Consider the following 23,978-nt stretch of genomic DNA (forward strand, 5'->3'; position numbering starts at 1 on the left):
GTGGGTTAAGCCGCTGCCTGCAGTGTTGGCATCCATATTGGTGCTGGTTCACATCCTGGCTGCTCCACTTTTTTTTTTTTTTAAAGATTTATTTTATTTATTTGAAAGGTAGAGTTACAGACAATGAGAGGGAGAGACAGAGAGAAAGGTCTTCCTTCTGTTGGTTCACTCCCCAGATGGCCTCAACGGCTAGAGCTTCGCCAATCTGAAGCCAGAAGCCAGAAGCTTCTTCCTGGTCTCCTACGTGGGTACAGGGGCTCAAGCACTTGGGCCATATTCTATTGCTTCCCCAGGCCATAGCAGAGAGCTGGATTGGAAGAGGGGCAGCCAGTACTAGAACCAGCACCTGTATGGGATGCCGGCACTGCAGGCGGAGGATTAACCTACTGCGCCATGAAGCCGGCCCCAGCTGCTCCACTTCTGATCCAGCTCCCTGCTACTGTGCTTGGGGAAGCAGTGGCATGTGATGGCCCAAGTGTTTGGGCCCCTGAGCCCACATGGGAGACCCAGAAGCAGCTCCTGGTTCCAGGCTTCGGCCTGGTTCAGCCCTGGCCATTGCATCCATTTGGGGGATGAACCAGCAAATAGAAGATCTCTGTCTCACTTTCTCTCTGTAACTCTGCCTTTCAAATAAATAAATCTTTTTTTTTTTTTTTTTTTTAAGGTATGAGGATGGGGTTTCGAAAATCCTGCTCTGAAACAGTCATGAGCAAGCCTTCATCATGATCAGGGGAACCTGCAGAAACAGCTTTTCATACTTAAGGGACATTGGAGGGTCCACAGCAGAGACTTCGAACAAATACTGAACTTCAATCTGAGCTTCAATCCTCTCACCCATAGGATGACTTAAAGATTACCTGATATGGTTGGCATGCTGATGTGATAATGCATACAAAGATACTTCCTTGTAAACTCAGAAACTTTCATATAAGTGAAAGGAGCAGAGACAGAATCATGTTAATGAAGCTAAACTTACCATGGGATTTAAAAGCATATTTCCCAATGTACTTCCAATAAATAGAACTACTACTATTTCTATTTAAGTCCATTCTTCCACCAAGTAGAAAAGGAGTAATGCTTTTGTGGGCTAGATTAAAAACAAAAACAAAAACAAAACAAAAACAAAACAAAAACCCTTCTGGCATGAGATGACATCATGTCCACGTCCTGAGTACATACCTATGCTGGGCAGAAGTTCTGGATGGGATCCCACTTTCTCCTCCACTAGGCCACCTGCAAGTGGCTCAGATGCTATGCCACCATGATTGCTTTTTGTGGTTGGTGCTGCAGAGATGAGCTCAGAGGGTACTAGAGTGGTTACTATCGAGCGTACGCTGGTAGGGAGAGCACCGCCAGGTAAGCTGGGTCCTGCTGAGGCAGAGCCTGGGCCCACAGGGCTGGAGGTCATTTTTAGCAGAGTAGGTGCTGGAGGCGTTGGGGTTTTACTGTCCAGCTCCGCAGATAACTGCTCTGTTCCCATGAGCCCTGGAGCTGGGGTCTCTAGCCCTTGGCCTTCAGTCTCTCCATCTGCAGCATATTGCTCTTCTCCTTTCTCGAGAGAGCCTGTAACTTTCTTACACGCCTTGGTCAGCAAAATCTGGCCAATTTTGTCCACTTTTCCTTTTCCCTTACTGGAGGAGACTGGGCTTCGCCGGTTGACAGAGGAGCCTGGGCTGTTGGTCAAAAGGGGAGAAACCATTGTGGTTGACTGTGAAGAGGACAGAGTGTTCTGATCTGCTGAGGTGCTCACCTGAGGACTGGCCTCGTCTGAATTCAATTCTTTCACTTGCTGGACAGGGGGATGAGGAGGGACAACTGGAGAAGATGTGCAAGGGGGAGAAGGAAGCTGAACAGGAGTGGCTCGTGAGTTAAGGACCAGTGGTCGTCCTGTCTGTACATTCGGAGCAGGACTACTAGAGGGGGCATTAGGCGGTATAGGAGCAGAAGAAAACTTTATGTTCTGAGGTATGTGTAAAGGACCAACGACTGCAACGGAGGGAGGCATCAGACCAGAGTTGGTGGTCAGAGGGGCTGCAGGAATTGTGCTTGGCTGTGATCCTTTCATAACCTGAATTATTGAGGATGAATTGATAAAGACAGGTGTAATGAACTGAGGCCGGGCATTAGACTGAGCAGCTGACTGTCCCTCGGAAACCATGACCTTGCTACCCACATTGGGCATGGTGACGACCGTTGACATCAGAGCAGACTGCAAGTGAGTCGGCAGAGCTGCTGATGTGTTAGCTGAAGTTGTGATGGGATTGGAAGTGACAAACACAGTTATTTGATTTGGGGGCAAAGGAGCAGAAATGGAGGAAGAGCTGACAGGTCTTGACATTACTGGAGGGAGGCTTGGTGCAACATTAGAACTGACCTCACTCAATTCTGGATGCACAAGGGTTGAACACGGCTCATTGTTGTGAGGTAAGTTTAGGGAACTAGAGGGTTCTTTAGAAGATGACGGATCCTGTAGTGTGGGAACAACAGATGCCTTTTTGAGGTCCTCACCAGAAACTACTGGAGGTGTTACTTCCATATCTGTAAGCCCAGGGGGTTTAATGGTGACGTTAGGAGCTCCAGAGTTGTCAAGAAGTTGACTCAGTGACGTTGGTGCTTCCCGCATGGCCGGAGACACCAAATTTTTGTTCTCTTCAATACCGGGAAGTTTGTTAGGATCCAAAGGCTGCCCATCCTTTTTGGACTGATCTTCAGGGACAACCATTTTCACTTCTTGGGCAGGGACTGCTTTTAGCTCAGCGTTTACCTGCTCTTTCCTACCCTGGGAATTCTGGCAGTCACTGTCCTGAGGCACACTCAAGCTCTCCTTGTTATCCTCAAGGACTCCAGCCACTGCAGGCACAGGCATGGCGGGATTCTGCGGATTCAGTCCACTGTTGTTAGGAAAGCTGCCTGGCATGGGGGGATTGGCCAGAGGAGTGGGACTGACCAGCACATTTCTTGGCAACTCCACGTTCTGCAACAGGGCTGTGTTTGTTTGGGAGGCTAGAGCGAGTTTAGGGGCTTTTGAATTTTGCCTCCCAGGGCTTGGGGTGGTTTTTCTACTGGACCCAGGACTAGACCTGCGGCTGTTACTTGGACTTGCCCGTTTTGTTGCTCCAGAATTAGACTGCTTTCCAGAATTCACCACCACAGAGTCTAATTTGTGAGTTTGCGGGGCAGCAAAACTGGAAGGATTATTCATGGTGAGATTTGAAGGTGCTTGTCCAATGGCCTTCAAAGTTGTTGGATTTAGGCCCTGTTGATCAAAGCCTCTGTTTAAATTCGGCCTAGGAGGTAAAGGAATATTAATCTGTGGAGGGAAGAGTCCTGCTATGGAGGCATTGAGTCTTTCTGGTGACAGACTGATTTCTGAAGGTTCTGTGCTGGGAGGGCGGTTGTTGGGTGTCTGAGGATAATAGGGTCTGGGGCTGGCTCTGTTCGGGGTTTTAGGCCTAGACGTCTGGGTTGGGGCAGCCACACTTGGAAAGTGGTGGGCATGGGAGCTGGGCAGGGAGTTCACAGGGGGCTGCTGGGGTGTTGCACCTTGCGTTGCTGTGAGGGGTGATGGTCCAGGCTTTGGCCCTGTCATCACTAACGGTCCCTGGGAAACCACCAGATGTGAAGGCATGCTACTTGGGCCTCCTGAGGCAGGTGGTACTTCACTGCCACTCACTTCAGGGAGTGAGGACATGTCTCCCAGTGGCGAGCTGGAAGGATTCTGTGGGTTCTCCTGGTACACCATTTTCCTCGAATTGCCTCCCAAAGGCGCAGTCACGGGCATGGGCATTCTTTGCTTATCAGGTGAGGGTGGAACGGAAGCAGCTCCTTGCAGACTGACCATGACTGGCACGTTGCCACTCTGTTGCATGGGCATTCTCTGGGAGTCCGCGTTCAGGGAGCCTCTGGGAGGGTGGATGTTTTGGGAGACTGGAAGCCTAGCTGATTTGGGGTCTTGTTGCATCATGAGCATCATCATCATTTGCTGCTGCTGCTGTTGCTGCTGCTGAGACTGTGGCTGACTGGGAGGTGGCGGCGGCGGCGGCTGCTGCTGAGGCAGTGGTGGCTGTGGCTGCTGCTGTGGTGGCTGTGGTGGGGGTGCCACATGCTGCATGAGTTGAGGAGGCATCTGCTGAAGTGGCCTCTGATCAACTGGCTGAGCAGGATAACCTAAAACAAGTCCCCAAAATCAGGGAAGTTAGATTTTCAGCAAGAAAACTTGGCATTCAAAGCAATACTCATCTCGGTGGCAGACAGTGCACAAAAGCTCAGGCACGCCAGCTGTGGCTGCTCCAGGGCAGGGCACAGCCCCGGATGATTTGACACAGCAAAGGAGCACCCTGTGTAAGGAAGCAAGCGGCAAAGCAGTAAGAACGTGGAGCTCCTCAGTGTGCAGGGTCTCAGGAGGCTAACTCTGACAGATATTCTGTGCTATGCACCGTCAATGAGAGAAATTCCACCAACAGCAAGTAGCTGGCCACCTAGCATCTGGGTCTCAGGCAGACATAATCAGCATTTGATTGTACTTGTGAATGAGGTAAAGTAGTTAGGATTTTCTTTTTCTGTGAGCAGAAGATGAATTTTTAAAGACTTGTTTTTGTTGAAAAGCACCAGCACTGAAGACAGCTTTTTTATTCTTCCAAAAGAAGTAAAATATACAAATCTAGGATTCATTTCCTTAAGAAACAGGGATTTTAAATTACTGCATCCCAGTGGCTCCATAAACTACGTTGCATCCTTCAGGCTCATTCCTCATGGGAAATTGATTTAAACTTTCTCTTAGACAGCGGGAGCTATCAGAAGTTGATATACACATTGGCAATCAAAGGTAGGCACTGAAGTTTTTAGGGATATTAATTTCCATTTACTTCTTAACAGGCAAACCTCTATTTGGAGAAATATCCCCTGTGAATCCACAATTAGAGAATAAGTACTAGAAGGATAGCCCTCAGAAACAAGAAATACTTTTTGGAAAAGAACTCTGAGGGACCACGCCTTACAGATTTGCAGAAGGCACCATCTCAGTATGATTCTCGAGTTTGGAAGATTTTACTTGGCATTTTAGAACCAAAACCTTACAATAGCAGCAGGAAGGATAAAAAGATAATCAATCCAATAATACAAATGGTCCAGTGGGGAAAAGTGGGCATACAGCTCAGATACAAATCCATGGATTTATTCCATTCTTGCATGAAAAACACATTAAGGACATCCTTAGAAGGTGCAGGATTAAGAATGGCTGCCTCTTGCAGTTCAAAGAAATGCTGGCTCCAGATTTTTACAGAGAAGCCACCATGCGCTGTGGATCAAGCTCTGTGCTCAACAGTTAATTGATTTCTTCTGGCCAAAGATTTCCAGAGTACCAATGAAAACAATGTGCAGAATCCAGTTTTAAAGGTTTTTTTAAAAACAAAATCTCTGGTTTTAAACCCAAGTGACTTCTTGACATTTATAAAGCCAATAACATGGCATTTCCACAGGTTTAACTGCCTTTTTAGCTGAATAGTCAAATATGGTAGTCTTTTTATTTTTCATTTATAGTCTGAGGTTTTCATATTAAGAAAATTATACTTTCTGTAAAAGTCCATTGGTATTAGTGCTATAACACAGAAGTCTTTTATCTCTGAAATCAGCACAATAAATACCAGAGGGAAGGACAGTCAATATAGCAGCCTCTTGAAAGTAACAACTAAGGGCATGGCTGTCATGAGGGTCTAGAAGCTGGAGGAGCAGTCCAGAGGGCACCAGTGACAAGACAGACCTGGGTTTACACGACAGCCTGGTAAAGGGAGAGAGCGCCAGGACACAGGCAGCGGCAATCACACAATCAAAACCACATTTATTAGTCAAAGGCTGCAAACTCATATGCCTGTGGTGGAAAGGTAGGTGGTAAGGAAGAAAAGGGGGCTAGCCAAACACAGCAGGAGTCATGCAGATGGTGCTGAACCACAGAGCAAATACTGTTTTAAAAATATTTAAATTCAGGGTTTGTTTTGCTTTAAGATACTGTCTGGCAATTCAAACCTATTACTAGCCAAATTTATCCTAGAGGCTCCCACTTTGCAGAAAAAGGGCAATACATGAGTGTGAGGGCCCCAAGAATCATCCAAGAAGAGTTCAGATGTCTGAAGGGTGCTTACAATGCTTTCTGGACCCACTTGCTCAAGACTGGTGACCTCCCAACCTTAATGATGCTGCTAAAACTCACTGATGAGAACACAATTACTAGTAAATAACACAAAGTCTTGATATCAGGATGGATTTCCCTTTAGAAAACAATATTCACTTTTAAGACATATAAATTATGGGTGGATTAAAGTTTACACTTGAAGAATGTCCCTCTTATTTATATGCCAAAAAGGAGGTAGAATAATGAGGAAAAATCAAAACATGGCCCTTCCTCCACAGGGGAAGAGTGGTCTAAGTGTGAAGGGTTTGCGGATCTTCATTGTGTCCCAGGGATAAGGCTGTAAGTCAGGATAGCAGCCAGGAATAGAGACTAAGGCAGTTGGCCTTGGTTCTATAATACTTTGAATGAATGAATTTTAGGAGCTTTTTACTTTACAGCATAATTTTTCAACATTTATAGAATAATATTGAGGCTGGTGTTGTGTGCAATGGGTAAAGCCGCCACCTGTGACACTGGCATCCCTTATGGGCACCAGTTCTAGACCCGACTGCTCCACTTCTGATCCAGCTCCCTGTTAATGAACCTGGGAAAGCAGTGGAAGGTGGCCCAAGTGCTTGGGTCCTTGCATGCACGTGGGAGATCTGGAAGAAACTCCTGACTCCTGGCTTCATTGCAGTCATTTGGGGAGTAAACCAGTGGATGGAAGATTGATTTCTCTCTCTCTCTTTCACTCTCTCTTTCTGTGTAACTCTTTCAAATAAATAAATAAATAAATCTTTTTAAGAGGCGGGGCAAAGAGAGAGAGAAAGGTCTTCCATCTGATGGTTCACTCACCAAATGGCTGCAACAGCCGGAGCTGGGCCGATCCAAAGCCAGGAGCCTGGAGCTTCTTCCGGGTCCCCAAGGTTGGCACAAGGGCCCAAGGACTTGGGCCATCCTCTACTGCTCTCCCAGGCCATAGCAGAGAGCTGGATCAGAAGTGGAGCAGCCGGGTCTTGAACTGGTGCCCATATGGGATGCCGGCACTGCAGGTGCTGTCCTCTAAATACATCTTTAAAAAAAAAGAATAATATTACAATTAGAGAGGGGGACTTCAATAGTATGGGTACTATATATCATAAATTATTAAGCAGGGTGGTAGGCACATGAGTGTCTCTTTTACATATGTATATATTTGTATATATAAACAAATCTTTATTTCCTTCTGATTTTTATGAGAACTTAAAATAACAAAGACAAATCTGAATATACAAATCTTCACAAGTCATAATGGAAAATTTTACTTAGTATTAACACAACATTTCAAAATGCTAGACACATGAAGTAGAGTGGTTAGCAAATAATAATACCGAGGAAAAAAATCCCTCTACTATTTCCTTGGAGAAAATGAAGCCTTATAATGTCACACACATGATGATAAGCACATAATCTTTAGCTAACATTTTATCACCTGGTGGCCGGTTTGAAAATTCTGGCAGCTTAGGGCCTGAGTTGTCCAAGTTAATCCCTTGTTCTCCAGGCAATGGCTGCTGATCGGCATCTTCCAGACCAGCTGGACGAGTATCTGGGGTGCTAAAAAAATAAGCAGCATATCTGAGAGTAAGCTGGGTAGAAAATACATGAAATTAGTTTAACACCTCCCCTAGTTCTGAAGAACTAGAATCTGCTTGCATTAGCCTTACTTACCTCTCTCTAGTATGAACAAAATATTCAATGTTGGCATAAAAAATAACCTGACAATTTCATAAAATGTTTAAATTCACTTAATGGAATACCACTGTATTTACTCAAAGTACTTTTCACAAATCTCTGATACATCAATTTTCATATAATCATCCATCCTTTAGATGTTTTAAGACCTGACCATAGTTTAGGGCCATCAACCACACTATCTTCAGTGTAGCTATCATGTTCAACCAGGGAGTCCAGATTCTTTTTTGTGGATATTACAGCAGTAACTCCAATAACTCCTAATACCTTGAGAAAGGCTGTAAGTTGGCTGATGGAAATGGTATTCAAAGAACAGAGAAAGATGGAAAACACCCTCAACAAAGTTAATTTTGCTGCAGAATGGGTATTTGCATACATATTCATTGGCTTTGGGATGCTTTCCTTTTTACTTGTAATTTACATTTTTAATGGGGAAGAAAGTGTATCTATTTATTTATTTATTTATTTATTGACAGGCAGAGTGGACAGTGAGAGACAGAGAGAGAGAGAGAGAGAAAGGTCTCCCTTTTCCATTGGTTCACCCCCAAAAGGCCGCTGCAGCTGGCGCACCACGCTGATCTGAAGCCAGGAGCCAGGTGCTTCCTCCTGGTCTCCCATGCAGGTGCAGGGCCCAAGGACTTGGGCCATCCTCCACTGCACTCCCGGCCCACAGCAGAGAGCTGGACCGGAAGAGGAGCAACCGGGACAGAATCCGGTGCCCCGACCGGGACTAGAACCCAGTGTGCCGGCGCTGCAGGCAGAGGATTAGCCTAGTGAGTCCCGGTGCTGGCCAAAAGTGTATTTATTAACATACCCATTCCCAAAGAACCAGAGTGTTAACATCTTTTACTTTGTTAGTAATCCCACTCCTACCTGCACCTCTAGTTTTTCTTTTCTTGCCCTCATTTCAGTCACCCACTTTTATTTTGAAATTTTTATTTTTTAAAAACCTATTTGAAAGGCAGGGGGAGAGAGAGCAAGAGCAAGAGACTGATGTCTTCCATCCTCTGGTTCATTCCCCAGATGACCTCAATAGCTGAAGTTAGGAGGTCAAGAGACAGGAACTCAATCCAGATCTCCCACATGGGTGACAGGAATCCAACTACTTGCTGCTTCCCAAGGTGTGCATTAGCAGGAAGCTGGAATTAGGAGCAGAGCTGGAACTTTAACCCAGAAATTCCATATGGGATGTCTGCCCCTGGTCACCCACTTTTAGAAACTATTTTGTCTCATTATATTCTGTGTAGTTTCATAAGCCACATAAATTCTTTTTTTTTTTTTTTTTTTTTTTTTTTTTTTTGGACAGGCAGAGTGGATAGTGAGAGAGACAGAGAGAGAAAGGTCTTCCTTTTTTACATTTTTTTTTTTTTTGACAGGCAGAGTGGACAGTGAGAGAGAGACAGAGAGAAAGGTCTTCCTTTTGCCGTTGGTTCACCCTCCAATGGCCGCCGCGGTAGCGCGCTGCTGCCGGCGCACCGCGCTGATCCAATGGCAGGAGCCAGGTGCTTCTCCTGGTCTCCCATGGGGTGCAGGGCCCAAGCACTTGGGCCATCCTCCACTGCACTCCCGGGCCACAGCAGAGAGCTGGCCTGGAAGAGGGGCAACCGGGACAGGATCGGTGCCCCGACCGGGACTAGAACCCGGTGTGCCGGCGCCGCAAGGCGGAGGATTAGCCTAGTGAGCCGCGGCGCCGGCCGAAAGGTCCTTTTTAAGCCACATAAATTCTATCTTAAAAGCCTTAGCAGGGGCCGACACCACGGGTCACTAGGCTAATCCTCCGCCTGAGGTGCTGGCACACCGGGTTCTAGTCCCGGTCGGGGCGCCAGATTCTATCCCGGTTGCCCCTCTTCCAGGCCAGCTCTCCGCTGTGGCCTGGGAAGGCAGTGGAGGATGGCCCAAGTCCTTGGGCCCTGTACCCCATGGGAGACCAGGAGAAGCACCTGGCTCCTGCCTTCAGATCAGCGTGATGCGCCGGCTGCAGCGCGCCAGCCGCGGCCATTGGGGGATGAACCAACGGCAAAGGAAGACCCTCTCTGTCTCTCTCTCTCTCTCTCACTGTCCACTCTGCCTGTAAAAAAAAAAAAAAAAAAAAAAAAAAAAAAAAAAAAAAAAAAAGCCTTAGCAGGGTTGGGTGCTTGGCCTAGTAGTTAAGATGTCCATGGTTCATATTGGAGTGCCTCCAGTTTCCTGCTAATGGATACCCTAGAAGGCAGCGGTGATGGCCCAAATAATTGGGTTCCTGCCACTCACTAAGAGACCTGGACTGACTTCCCAGCATCCAGTTTTGAACTGTTGCAGGCATCTGGGGAAATGAATCAGTGGATGGGAGCGCGCTCTCGCTCTCTCTCTCTCTCTCTCTCTCTCTGCTAAAGTAATGAATGAATTCTCAGCATATAGAAACTTAGAACCTGAATCAGGTCCCTACACATTCAGATCCTTATAATAATCTGCTTCTTCATTTATCTTCTCTCATTTCCAATTATAGTAAGAATTCTGTAACCTACTTTCAGAGAATTACACAGCTAAAAAATTCCAGATATCTGGTCCCACCCCTTTCAAGCTATGGCTGATAAAACAAAAAGCCCAGAAAGCTGTGAGACACAGGCCAAAGGTTCTACAGTGTGCTGGTGATAGATGTGGGAGCAGGCAGAAAAATTAGATAATTAAAGGGTTTAGTTAGTCTGAATTCATGAAAATATAGGTTGTTGGGGCCGGCACTGTGGCGCAGCAGGTTAATGCCTTGGCCTGAAGTGCTGGCATCCCATACGGGCACTGGTTCGAGGCCTAGCTGCTCCACTTCCGGTCCAGCTCTCTGTTGTGGCCTGGGAGAGCAGTGAAGCATGGCCCAGGGCCTTTGGGCCCCTGCACCCACGTGGGAGACCTGGAGGAGGCTCCTGGCTCCTGGCTTTAGATGGGCGCAGCTCCCACCATTGCAGCCAATTGGGGAGTGAACCGGCGGATGGAAGACACCTCTTTCTCTCTCTCTCTTTCTCTCTCTGCCTCTTCTCTCTCTGTGTAACTCTGACTTTCGAGTAAATAAATAAATCTTAAAAAAAAAAAAGAAAATATAGGTTGTTAACATACAACAACTGGCTTTTAATGTATAAGATTCAAGAAGCAGAGCACAACCAAAAACATCTGGGGAAGCTGGTATAAAGGCAGTTGGTATTATTTTGAACATCTAAGCTTGTTTAAATAAAGATTCCCTGTTCTTTTTCTACAGTTACAGAAATTTATTTAATCAGTTTTGCATTCAGTAGTCACTATTCTCTATTAATAAATATCTCTGAATTCCAGTCTTATAATTAAAGGCAAAAAATTCAACTCAATCAATATTCCTTTTGGAAACATTTTATCAAAGCCAGAAACATGATGACTTATATAATACTTAGTTTCAGGAAATGAAATATAAATTGTTAATTGCCCTTCCTGCTGTGATCTTGTAGAACTCACTGGAGAACCATTACTGAAGGAGTAACTGATTTAAAAGGTCCATCTTGGCCGGGGGTCTTAAGCTTCTAGGAAAGATAAACGGTCTTTTTTTTTTTTTTGATACATGGCCTTTAAAGGGAAGGCACTATGTAAAACAGCATTTCTATTTGAGAGACAGTACAGAGTCTCCAAAAGCAGTTTTCATTTTCAAAACACATTTGGCCTTTCTGGTTCCCATTACAGGCCTGTGCTTTGGGCAGCTGCACTGAAGTAGCACTGGTTAGCCACAACCACGCTGAGACAGCAGAATTTAGAAAAGGAAATATTAGTTTTCTAGGTGTACAAATGGTATCATGTGATCACACAAAAAAAGCCTGTCCTTATCTCTTAAGACGTACACACTTAAATATTCACAACATGAATATGCTTTAAAATAATCAAGATAGCAATGGGAAAGAATACAGATGAGGGCACAAAAAGTGATGAATTGATAACTGTTGATGCAGGGAGATCTCATTATACTAATGATATGTCTAAAAATTTTCATCAAAAGCTGTCACAAACAAAATAAGATGAAGTTAAATTTATCACAACCTACTTTAGATCCTGCTGACTATTTTTCTTCTTCCGAGGGGGTTTCTTCTTCTTCGGTTTATTCACGTTGGTATTATTTTGCTTATTGTTTACCCCAAAATGGCCTGCAGAGATATCACTCTGCAATAAGTTGACCAATAATGGGCTTGTTAGTGTGACATCCTTATTGACTGGGAAGCCTGGATTCTGACCACAGGACATCTGATTTCCATTGGGTGCTCCACTGAAAGGTGCATTGAAAGGCATCCCATGGCCTGAGAAGTGGTTTCCTGGGGCACTGTTTCCCTGCATGGCCTGTACATGGGGGGGGACCATGTTGGTCTGTTGCATGCTAACATCAGGCATCATCTGAGGCAAGCTGACATCATTATTTGCTGTAGTGGCAGGATCACCATGCTGCTGGGCCATGTGTGGGCTGGGCCCTGGAGGCCGCAGGACCTGCCCCTGAATCCCCATAACCTGAGATGGACTGCTGTTCACGGGCCCTTGCTGGGGCAGCATCTGTCCTGACATCTGTCCCGTAAACTGCACCATGTTTCCTTGCATGTTTGGAGTTGGTCCCCTCATAATTTGCGCTGGTCCCGGCATGACATTGGATTGGTTCTGAGTGTTAAACTGCTGCTTATTCCCCTGCATCTGATTGGTCATGATCTGCTCTATCATTGGGTTCTGTTGGAGCAAAACTTGCCCCTGAGGCCCCATCATCTGGTTATGTGATGCCATCATTTGTGGGCCCTGCTGGGAAAGCATCTGCTTGGGTGGAGTCATCCTTTGGGGTGAGGGTCCAAGATTTTGGTTCTGAGGGTTCACCATCATCTGGCCCTGTGGCATAAGCTGGGCCCTTGAAAGGATCATAGGGTTCTGAGGGTTCAAAGTTCCTTGTTGCTGGACCATCTGGCCCTGGGAGGGCACAATCTGCTGGTGCATGCCCATCAGCTGAGATGGTGGGCCTTGTTGGGGCTGGCCTTGCATGTTGCCCAGGTTCACCTGAGGAACCCCAGAACTACCAGCCTGCTGGTTGGTCATGTTGCCATGAATTCCCATAAGGCTGGGCTGCATCATATTTGGTGGCCCATGGGACACCTGCATCTGGTTTTGAGGAGGACCAGCTCCTTGACCACCTTTAAAAAAAAAAAAAAAAGAAACAGTTTCAGAAAGAAATAGTATGGTATTGATATTAAGATACTCAAATTACTTTACTCTGGAAGATATCCAATAGTCATATATCCACTGACCAATATAAATGTGATTTTTGACATACTTTCTGTGAGCTTCCTAGAGAAGTGACTCCAGAAAATTATTTACATTCTCAATGATCATACATCAGAGAAGGATAAACAAGTTCTTAATTCCTGTGTGGTAACTTAAAGGTAATATTTTAAAAAGCAATAAAGTTTATTTTCTTTCACATTAAATAAAGGCAGCATCTCATTGTTTTAGCTTGACTTATAGCTACTGAAAGTGAAAAAAATTAACAAAAAGCACTTTAAGCTAGTGAAATAAGTTCTGCATAAATGACCAGGGAAACAAAGAATGTGCCATGTCCTCTCAGGAAAATAGTACTGAGAAGACACTTAAAAATGCTTCTTAGAAAACTAATAATGAATTTCAAAGGCAGGGTGTACCATCTGGATGCTGCACTTCAATGAACATCAAATAATTCCTAAATAAAGGACTAAGTAAAAAAAAACAAAACAATTACTTAATCCTGATCTGGAAGCTGAGACTCTGGTGGTAGTCTACTGACTAGAAACCCACCTGGAAGCTGCAAACAGAAGGCTATTAAAACACCTGGGGCTGGTGCTATGGCACAGCAGGTTAAGCTGCCACCTACAATGCTGACACCCCGTATCAAAGTGCTGGTTTGAGTCCCAGCTGCTCCACTTCTGGTCCAGCTTCCTGCTAATGCACCTGGGAAGGCAGCCAAAGATGGCCCAAGTGCTTGAGCCCCTATGACCCATGTGGAAGACCTGGATGGAGCTCCAGGATCCTGGCTTTGGCCTAGATCAGACCCAGCTGTTGTGGACATTGGGAAGTGAACCAGTGGATGGAAGACCTCTCTCCCTGTCTCTCCCATCTCTCTCTGTCACTCTGCTTGTGAAAAAATAAATAAAGGAATCGTTCAAAAACTTCAGTGACCCTCCCTGTGGCAGTCCTTGGTGGACTACAGGGGATACATTCTATTTTTTCAGGTATTTCAAATTTAGACAAAAGGTACTGCCTACCTTGCTTCAGTGCTTATCTATTGTTGAGTCTTTGGGGTTTTGCTATAGCTACTTGCATTATCTCCCCCCATTTAATGTTTATTTGAAAGGCAGAGAGACACAGAGAGATCTTCTATCTGCTGGTTCACTCCCCAAATGCCGGAACAGCTGGAATCAGAAGCCCAGAGCAATCTCAGTCTCTCACCTGGCTGGCCCTACATTCTTCAGCTATCACCTGCTGCCTTCCCAGGGTGTGCATTATAGGAAGCTGGAATGGAAAGTAGAGCCAGGACTCAAACCAGGCACTATGATATGGGATGCAGGCCTCAGAAGCAGCATTTTAACTGTTGTGCCAAACCCTTGCCCCTATTAAAAAAAAAAAAAGAAATATTTGAAAGTCAGAGTTACAGGAGACAGAGAAAGAGGTAGAGATACAGAGACTCTTTCATCCACTGGTTCACTCCCCAGATGGCCTCTACAGCCAGGGCTTGGCTAGGTCAAAGCCAGGAACCATAAGCTTCATCCAGATCTCTCGTGTGGGTGGCAGAGGCCCAAGGACTTGGGCCATCCTCTGCTGCTTTAACTAGGCCTTTGGCAGGGAGCTGGACCAGAAGTGGAGCAGCCGGACTTGAACCAGTGCCCATATGGGATGCTGACATTTCGGGTGGAGGCTTAATCTGCTAGACCAAAATGCCCACCATCCCATCTCCCCTTTTAAATGAATAAATATCTAGGGGCTGACATTTGGTGCAGCGGGTTAAGCTTCTGCCTGCAACACCAACATCCCACAGAGTTTGAGTTCTGGTAGTTCCATTTTCTATCCAGCTCCCTGCTAATGTGCCTGGGAAAACAGTGGAAGGTGGCCCAAGGATTTGGGTCCCTGCTACCAAAGTAGGAGACCTGGATGGAGTTCCAGGCTCCTGGCTTGCCTGGTCTGGCCCCGGGGAAGTGAAAAGGAGATGCATGATCTCTCTTTCTTTCTCTGTAAATCTTTCAAATAAAATAAATTTCTAAAAAATGAGCAAAATATCTAGCTTATTTTATCCCTTTTACTTTTCATTTTTAAATGGAAACTAGTCAGTGGCAGCCATAATGAAGTTATGAAGTCAGTCCATGCTCCTCCAGCCACGGGGGCAGGAGACAAACCGTCCCTTGTTCACACTGTCCGGAATTCTCCTGAACTGAGAAGGAAGACTTTGTAAACTACCCTTGTAAACTCACACTGAACTCCAAGACAACTGTATATGCTATATACACTGAATATACCAATGTACATCCATTCAGTCAACATTTATTGAGTATCTAACATGAAAGACACTTTTGGTGCTGACTTAAGACAGATCAGATCCTTGAATCTTTGCAGGCTACAGTCTAGTTGGCAGAAGACATAATAATCAGACAAGAATTTTCTCAGGAAGCAATAAAAGCTAACAAGAGAAATAAAAAGGGTAAGAGACTAGAAAATGGCAGATAAGGGGACTGTTAATTTTAGACAGGATAAATAGGAAAACCAAAACAATAGGTGCCTGTGGAAGATACCGTATAAAAATACAAAATAGCTGTGCTAAGGTAGGAGAATTATGAATGATTTTATCATTGTTCCAAAACTTCTTAAAAAAATTTTTTTTTCCAAAAAACCATGAATTCACATGGCTCTGGAGTACAGTTTTGCATTAGCATGTAACGAAAAAGAAGGAGTTTGCCCTTCCTTTCTCTCACCCTTCAAGAGTCAGTTTCAACTTATTTTTTAATTAAGTCAGGATTTTTCTCATTCCTTGGTGATTTACAATTAAAGTTGGAGCCATACAACTAACTCCAAGTGGGCACAGGAGTTCAGAAAATATTTAAGCTACCTTAGTCCCAACTGCTTGGATAAGAAAGGATAAGAGAATTAGTCATGTGGTCCCTAAGCAACCAGAAATCCAGAACCATGAAGTTGGGCTTATATCATACTGCTTTAAAAATCCCACTTTTGGGGCCAGCACTGTGGCACAGCGGGTTAATGCCCTGGCCTGAAGTGCTGGCATCCCATATGGGCACTGGTTCGAGACCTGGCTGCTCCACTTCCAATGCAGCTCTCTGCTGTGGCCTGGGAAAGCAGTGGAAGATGGCCTAAGTCCTTGGGCCCCTGCACATGTGTGGGAGACCTGGAACAAACTCCTGGCTTCTGGCTTTGGATCGGCACAGCTCTGGCCATTGTGGCCAATTGAGGAGTGAACCAGCAGATGGAAGACCTCTCTCTCTCTCTCTCTCTCGCTCTCGCTCTCTTTCTCCTCTTGGTGTGTAACTCTGACTTTCAAATAAATAAATAAATCTTATTTTTAAAAAATCCCACTTTTTAGGTTTGGCTGTATTCTATTTCCCCTCCATAATTTCTTAAGATACAGTACACTGGTGTTTTTTTTTTTTTTTTTTAAATCTATACTGATTACGTTTGAAAAATACCACAGTGTATACCAGAATTCTGATACAGAATACACAAAATTAACACCACATAGAGATTTTAAAAGTTGCAGTTGTTCAAACAACTATGTGCTTATATGTCTTTTTATCTACAATTTCCTTTGCCAAAAACATCTTTTGCCCTTTTATTACTTAGCAAGTTCTAACTTGGGTCAGGACATCACACAAGGGCAAAATAGGCCACTGTATAGTTTGTACATAAGTAAGTATTTAGAACACTGCCAAGTATATATATATTCTATAGCTACTTTGTGCTACAACAAGAGATGAGTAGTTGCGAAAGAAACCATATAACCTGCAAAGCCTAAAATATTTATTATTGGGACCTTTATAGAAAAGAAAAATCGCTGACCCCTGCTCCAACTCATTTCATTTCTTCTTACATGTGTCTGGGCTCCTAGACATTTTACTTACTCTCCACATTTCAGTTATTGTCCTGAAAGAATAATTATTTATGATTCTGGAATTAGAAGAAGCAACAAGGACTTAGTTATTGGTGTACACCTGTGACCTAGAAGGTATTTACCACACAATGCTCAATAAATGCTGAGTGAGTGAGTCCCAGAGAACCAACCTGCATGCTGCACATTTTGATTTGCTTGCAGCTGAGGGGCTCCGGAATTCCCAGGGGTGGCTGCTGTGGTGGAAGGCACCTGACCTTGCATAAAGTTCGGATTGGCCTGTCCTGCTGAGAAGCCAGGTGGGAGGCGTTTAGGCATTCCTTAATAGAAAACAATGAGTAAGGCAGTTACCTAGCAAATTTATACTCTTGCTTAGATATGGAATGAATAAGGAAGGATGAGCTGCATGAAGCCTCCACTGGCTTAGCTCTCTCTGTCACACTGGTAGATCTTTAATAATAAGGTTGGGAAAGATGGTTAAAAAAATCAACACAATCTCTTACATGAGCATTGTCAAAATGAAAAAGAAATACTAAAAAATTTACACTTAGAACATGCCAAGGAAAAGATGGCAATTTGCTCCCTAAATGTGATCTGAGGCCACGCCACAGCAAGGTTTGAGGGCTCACTTTTCTCTATAATACAACAGACCCCACAACTTTTACATACGTTCACATAGGCACCGAAGGAATATGCTGAATTCGCTCAAATCCAAACAAATTGATATGCTAGACCATAAAACAGAGCTGGGTCCTGATATTAGAATAGGTGACTTTTTTTCCTTTGACGGAAGGATGACAATCTCCTTCATGGAAAATTTCCCCCCAGTATTTTGCTTATCTCTTTGGAAGAGACAGGAGATTAGAAACAGTTGATAGGAACTTCAAAGTAAGGTTATATTAAATTTATCATTATGTTCTCACAGGTTTGCTATGGTACCAGAAGCCAAGCTGTAACAGAATCTTACTCAAGTATTATTACTATGACTTCCTTTGAGGAAGTCCCAATTTCAGGATATATAATAGGAGAATGTATAATAGGAGAATCTCAGAACCCACTCATTATTTATAACACAGGCCTTGATGTGGCCAGATCACCTAGGCGAGCGTATCATCTGCTCTATGGAAGCATCAAAATCTAAAGCTAACTTAAAACTTTCTTATATTACTCCATTTGTTTTTTCTTAAGGGCCAAATGTGCAGTACCCTGAAAAACTCTTTGTAGACAAATATGCATTTGTCCTTTCTTTAGCAGTGACAAGTCCCCATTTGCATGCTTTCATTGTAATTAAATCCATAATCACATTTGCCGGAGAGACTACCCAGCTTCCACTGATCCAGGGCCAGATGCCCAGCACAGTGAAGTCCGGAGCGGAAACGTTTGTACATTTTCTAAAAACTTCTTAGGAATCAAATATTAGAGCCTGCATGTAAGCAAAATTAATTACAAGAGAGTAAAAAGACTGATGAGCAACTTAATTTTACCAGTAAACCATGGGAACATGCCTTTGCTATGTTGCACTAAAGATGCAAGGATATTTTCTGGGTAGGCAATGGGTGTCTTTTGGTGGGGGATATGCTTATCAGATGACAGTATTACTGAAACTCTCTATACCTTACTGAAAAGCTCCAAGCACATTCATGTGCACTAGATCAATGATTAATAAGAATAAATAATAAACATGGAGATGGATAAGTTTTACTGTAATCGTTTTACCTCTCACACATTAAGCTCCATTGCTTTTTCTTCATACAAGAGGCACCTTACAAAATAAATAAATAAATCTCCTTTAGGTATAACTGGTGGAATTCCCTCTCTAAGGAGCAGGCATTGGCATTATAAAACTATAAAAGTCAATGATTTCTGAATTTATTCCCCTTTAATATTTTAATCAAACTTAACAAATACCATGCTTACTATTTTACTAACTAGGATTATCAAAATTGATAACTAGAAGGGTCTTTTCCCCCAATAAGACCCTGTGCTTATCTTTGCAAAATTTTCGCTCTATTGCATACTCAATTTTTCAACAGCTGAGAAATTTAAGTTGTTAATAAAATGCATGTTTCTTCTGGACATTTTAATTTACTAGTGTAAGATCAAGCAAAAATAACTTGAAAAACAAAATGAACATCTTTATATGGACTTTTACCTGTAATTTTATCCAGAGTTAGCTTAATAAGAAGCTGCATAATTTTCAAGTTAATATTATATCAAGTTAACTAAATTATATCAAGTGTTACCACCATATAACAAAACCAAATAATTACATCCTTATTTCACTCCCTCCATTAACTCTAAAAACTAAAGTTCTACTAAGATCTATCTCCAGAAAATCTACCAGCACAAATAGCTTCAGTGTCCTCACCTCCCAGGCCTGGATGTAAACTCTGTGGCCCCTGGTTTGGTGGTTGCTGCTGCATCACCATGAAGTTAGGTGGCACATTTCCCTGTTGAACCGTAGGATTCCGACCAGGAGAGCTGATAGGCTGCTGAAATCCCTGGGGAAGTGGGTTATTTTGAGGTGGCCTTGGTCCCATCTGCTGCTGAGTTTGGTTAACCGTTGGGGAGGATGCAGGGGATCCCTGCTGGAAGGAGGAGGGTGAGGAGGCAGGAGACTTGTTGGTGAGGTGGGGCTGCTGCAGGGGGGTTGGGACCCTTGAAGGCCCTCCCTGCAAGCCCTTCATCTGAGGAGCTGTGAACTGGCCTGGGTTGCTCATCTGAGGAAAGTTTGTATGGGCTTGTGAGGCTTGCTGGCTGCCAAAGGGATATGGAGGGGGAGGGTGGGAAGGTGTCTGTACCGTGGCTAATGATGGTCTTGCCTGGAGTTGTTGTTGCATTGGGCCAGGCAAGGGAGCCTTCTTCCACCCTTGGTTTGCAGTCATTGTGCCCAGAGAGCCCTGGGCTGGAGGAGGCTGAAGGGCTCCGGAAGGCAGCTGGTTCCAGCCTGGAGGAACAGGCACCTGAGTTGGGGCAGTAAACTGGGATCGAATTCCCTGTGGCTGTTGTGGCTGATGTTGCTGTGGGGGTCTTGCCTGCAACTGTTGCTGCTGCTGCTGCTGCTGCTGCTGCTGCTGCTGCTGTTGCTGCTGCTGTTGCTGTTGCTGTTGCTGCTGCAGCTGGGGAAAATTAGCTGGGTTCATTTGTCTGTTCACAGGGACAGGCTGCATTGGGTGATGTGGAGGAGCTAAAGATCCTGAGGGATGACTTTGCTGCTGCATATGGAGCCCAGAAAGGAGTGGATCCATTGCATCTGTGTGGAGACAGTCAACACAACAATAATTAATTTACTACAACCTGTATCCAAGAAATAGCAGCCATTTTCAAATCATAAATATGGAGTTATATCTGCTGATACCATTCAACAAAACATCCATAAGTACCTTCTATGTGTAAAGCAACATACCAAGATGATAGAAAGATGAATCCTATCTTAAAAAGAGCTCATGATTTGGGGCCAGAATTATGGCATAGTGCATAACACCACTGCCTCCAACACTGGCATTCCATATGGGCACCGGTTGGTGTCCCAGTTGCTCCACTTCTGATCCAGATTCCTGCTAATGATCTGGATCTTTAAGTGAAGGGTGGCCCAAGTGTTTGGGCCCCGACATCCATGTGGGAGATCTGGATGAAGCTCCTGCCTCTTGGATTCAGCCCAACCCAGTCTTGATCGTTGTGGCCAACTGGGGAGTGAAAGCAGATGGAAGATCTCTCTCTCTCTCTAACTCTGACTTTGAAAATAAATAAATAAATCTTTAAAAAAAAAAAAATCTCATGATCCAATAGTGGATATAAGAGCCAAACAAAGTGTGGACAGCAGTATTTCTCAATTCACATTCTAGGGAACTATGTTAACTGGTGTTGTAAGCTAAGATTTATTATTTATTTGAAACGCAGAGTTACAGAGAGAGGGAGAGACAGAGACAGAGAAATCTTCCATCTGTTGATTTATTCCCCAAACGGCTCAGACAGCTGGGACCGGGGCCAGGCTGAAGCCAGGAGAATGGAACTCCATCTGGGTCTCCTGCATGGGTGCAGGGGCCCAAGGACTTGGGTATTATCTGCTCCCTCCCAGGTATAGTAGCAGTAAGCTGGATTGGAAGTGGAGGAACCAGGACTCGTACCCAAGTGGCAGCTTGATGCCTACCCCTAATATATTAATTATGAATCTCAAGGAGGAAGGGTAGAATACAATTAATTTTATGAGTTTTAGGGTGAATATAAATTTTCAATTATCTTGGGTATACTCTCAGGAGTAGAATTTCTGAGTCATGTGATAATTTTGCTTAACTTTCTGAAGAAGTGTCAAACTTTTCTACAGCAACTCCATCTCTTTATTTATTTTTATTTATTTATTTATTTTTTTTATTTTTTGACAGGCAGAGTGGACAGTGAGAGAGAGACAGAGAGAAAGGTCTTCCTTTGCCGTTGGTTCACCCTCCAATGGCCGCCGCGGTAGGTGCGCTGCGGCGGGCGCACCGCGCTGATCCAATGGCAGGAGCCAGGTGCTTCTCCTGGTCTCCCATGGGGTGCAGGGCCCAAGGACTTGGGCCATCCTCCACTGCACTCCCTGGCCACAGCAGAGAGCTGGCCTGGAAGAGGAGCAACCGGGACAGAATCCGGCGCCCCGACCAGGACTAGAACCCGGTGTGCCGGCGCCGCAAGGTGGAGGATTAGCCTAGTGAGCTGCGGCGCCGGCTCCATCTCTTTATTTTAATCTATATAATTCTTATTTTTTTTAAGATTTATTTATTTATTTGAAAGGCAGAGTTACAAAGATGCAGAGGCAGAGAGAGAGAGTAGTCTTCCATCTGCTGGTTTATTCCCAAAGAGCCTGGAGTTTCATCTCGGTCTCCTAAGGAGGTACAGGGGCCCAAGGACTTAAGCTATCTTCTACTGCTTTCCGAGGCCACAGCAGAGAGCTGGATCAGAAATGGAGCAGCTGGGACTCGAACTGGAGCCCATATGGGATGCCGGCATTAAAGGTGACTCCAATCTATATAACTCTTCATATTTAAAGTAGCTTTCCTGTTGACAACATGACTTGGATTTTCTTTTTTTTTTAACCCAATCTGATAATATCATTTAATAAAGTGTGTTTAGCTATTCAAAAAATATATAATGTATTTACTAAATTTATTTGATAATAGAATTTTCTGTCATGGAGTATCTTCATAGGACTGAATAGGCTATGCATGCATTTTTAGGAATGTTGGGTGTACAACTGACAAGAGAATAATGAGAAATTCTGAGAAGAAAATGTAACATTTAGCTTGATGAAATCAAGATAGATTTTGTAGAGAAAGTGGTTTTTGAGTTGCCCAGTTAGAAATTCAGCATCAGACATAGCTGGATTTTGTAATGATCTGCACAGGAAGTTCCAGCCTCCTCAGACCTCGAAGGCTGAAAGCCATTACCTGACTGAGAAGCAGGGCGAGGAGTCCTGGGCTGCAGCTCTGGGTTGGGGCCTGGTGCCATCATGGAAGATGCCACATTTCCACCCTGGGGTATCATAACAGTGGCAGAGCTGGTCATCCTTATTAATCCTAGAAAAAAAAAATCCCTAGAATAAAGTACTGGAATTGGCACAGTTTGTGTTTAAGATGAAATATTTCAAGAATATGAAAAGGGATGGAAAATTTCTATATCCATCATCTACCTTTTTTTGAAATCTAAAAAATATACTCTCCTTTGAATATACGTGTAGAAACATTAGAAGCCTTACCATTCCCATTGCATTTCCTCTTTATTACAACTTAGGTTAACAGCACCATGTATGTTTACTCCTTTTTTCTGCATATGAAGGTAAATGCATAGCAATGTTTATAAGCTTTAATCTTTGCATAAATGGTACGATACCCTTCTTCAGTTTCCTTTTCCACTTAATATTATTTTTTGAGATTTATCCTTTCTGATTACTATAAGTGCTCCACTTTTTAGACTCAAATGTCCATATCCTTGCTGATGAACATTGTTTTATTTTTTCTAAATTTTTACTTTTGCAATATTGTGTACTTCTCATGAATTCCATGGACATGTGAGAGTGTCTTTAGATTATATACTTAGAATTACTACGCTTTAAAGTCTAAGTATCTACTTCTTTTTTTAAAGACTTTTTATTTATTTTATTTGAAAGGCAAAGTTACAGAGAGGCAGATTCAGATACAGAAAGGTCTTCCATCTACTGGTCACTCCTCAAATGGTCGCCATGGCTGGAACTGGGCCTATCTGAAGCCAGAAGCCAGACCTTCCTCCAGGTCTCCCACATGGGTTCAGGGGCCAAAGGACTTGGGCCACCTTCTACTGTTTTCTCAAGCCATAGCAGGGAGCTGGATCGGAAGTGGAGCAGTTGGGACCCAAACTGGTGCCCATATGGGATGCCGGCACTCCAAGCAGCGATTTTACCCTTTACACCAAAGCACTGGCCTCAGTATCTTTAACTTTTTAAAAAAGGTTTATTTACTTGAAAGGCACAGCAACAGAAAGAAAAGGAGAGGGTCATGGAGAGGAAAAGGGAGAGAGAGAGAGAGCACTTCCATCCGTGGGTTCACTCCCCAAATGGCTAAAATAGCAAGGTCTGGACAAAGCTAAAGGCAGAAACCAGGAACTCCAACCTCATGTCCCACATGGGATGCAGGGCCCAAGAACTTGGGCCATCTTCTGCTGCCTTTCTAAATGCATCAGCAGGCAGCTGGATTGGAAGCAGAGCAGACAAGGACTCTAATGGATGCTCTGATGTGGGATGCTAAAGTCAAAGGCTATGGCTTCACTGGCTATGCCACTATGCCAGCCTCTAAGTATCTTTAATTTTATTAGATATTGGGACTGGCGCTGTGGTGCAATAGGTTAAGCCTCTGCCTGTGGCACTTATGGGTCCTGGTTCAAGTCTCAGCTGTTCCAATTCCAATCCAGCTCCCTGCTAATGACCTGGGACAGCAGTGGAAGATGGTCCAAGTGCTTGAGCCACTGCACTCATGAGAGATCCACAAAAAGCTCCTTGCTTCTGGCTTCAGATCATCCCAGCTTTGGCCGTTGCAGCCATTT

The 23,978-nt window shown here is 44.2% G+C and overlaps 1 protein-coding gene across 7 annotated transcripts in view; it reads right to left on the reverse strand.

Annotated features, from left to right (window-relative positions):
* Window positions 1-23,978, reverse strand: part of NCOA6 (nuclear receptor coactivator 6) — a 114,254-nt gene that overhangs the window by 27,510 nt on the left and 62,766 nt on the right. For 4 of the 7 annotated variants that reach the window (XM_062204071.1, XM_062204073.1, XM_062204070.1 and 1 more), the window contains 6 exons: window positions 22,352-22,480; window positions 19,300-20,184; window positions 17,105-17,251; window positions 11,868-12,984; window positions 7,578-7,699; window positions 1,180-4,167 (listed from right to left, as the gene is read on the reverse strand). In XM_062204071.1, the coding sequence (XP_062060055.1) occupies window positions 1,180-4,167; window positions 7,578-7,699; window positions 11,868-12,984; window positions 17,105-17,251; window positions 19,300-20,184; window positions 22,352-22,480 (5,388 nt within the window). The remainder of the gene's footprint in view (window positions 1-1,179; window positions 4,168-7,577; window positions 7,700-11,867; window positions 12,985-17,104; window positions 17,252-19,299; window positions 20,185-22,351; window positions 22,481-23,978) is intronic. The other 3 variants (XM_062204075.1, XM_062204074.1, XM_062204076.1) reach the window with 3 other exon arrangements.

Source organism: Lepus europaeus, chromosome 10 (genome assembly GCF_033115175.1).
Source record: "Lepus europaeus isolate LE1 chromosome 10, mLepTim1.pri, whole genome shotgun sequence".
NCBI classification, from domain to species: domain Eukaryota; kingdom Metazoa; phylum Chordata; class Mammalia; order Lagomorpha; family Leporidae; genus Lepus; species Lepus europaeus.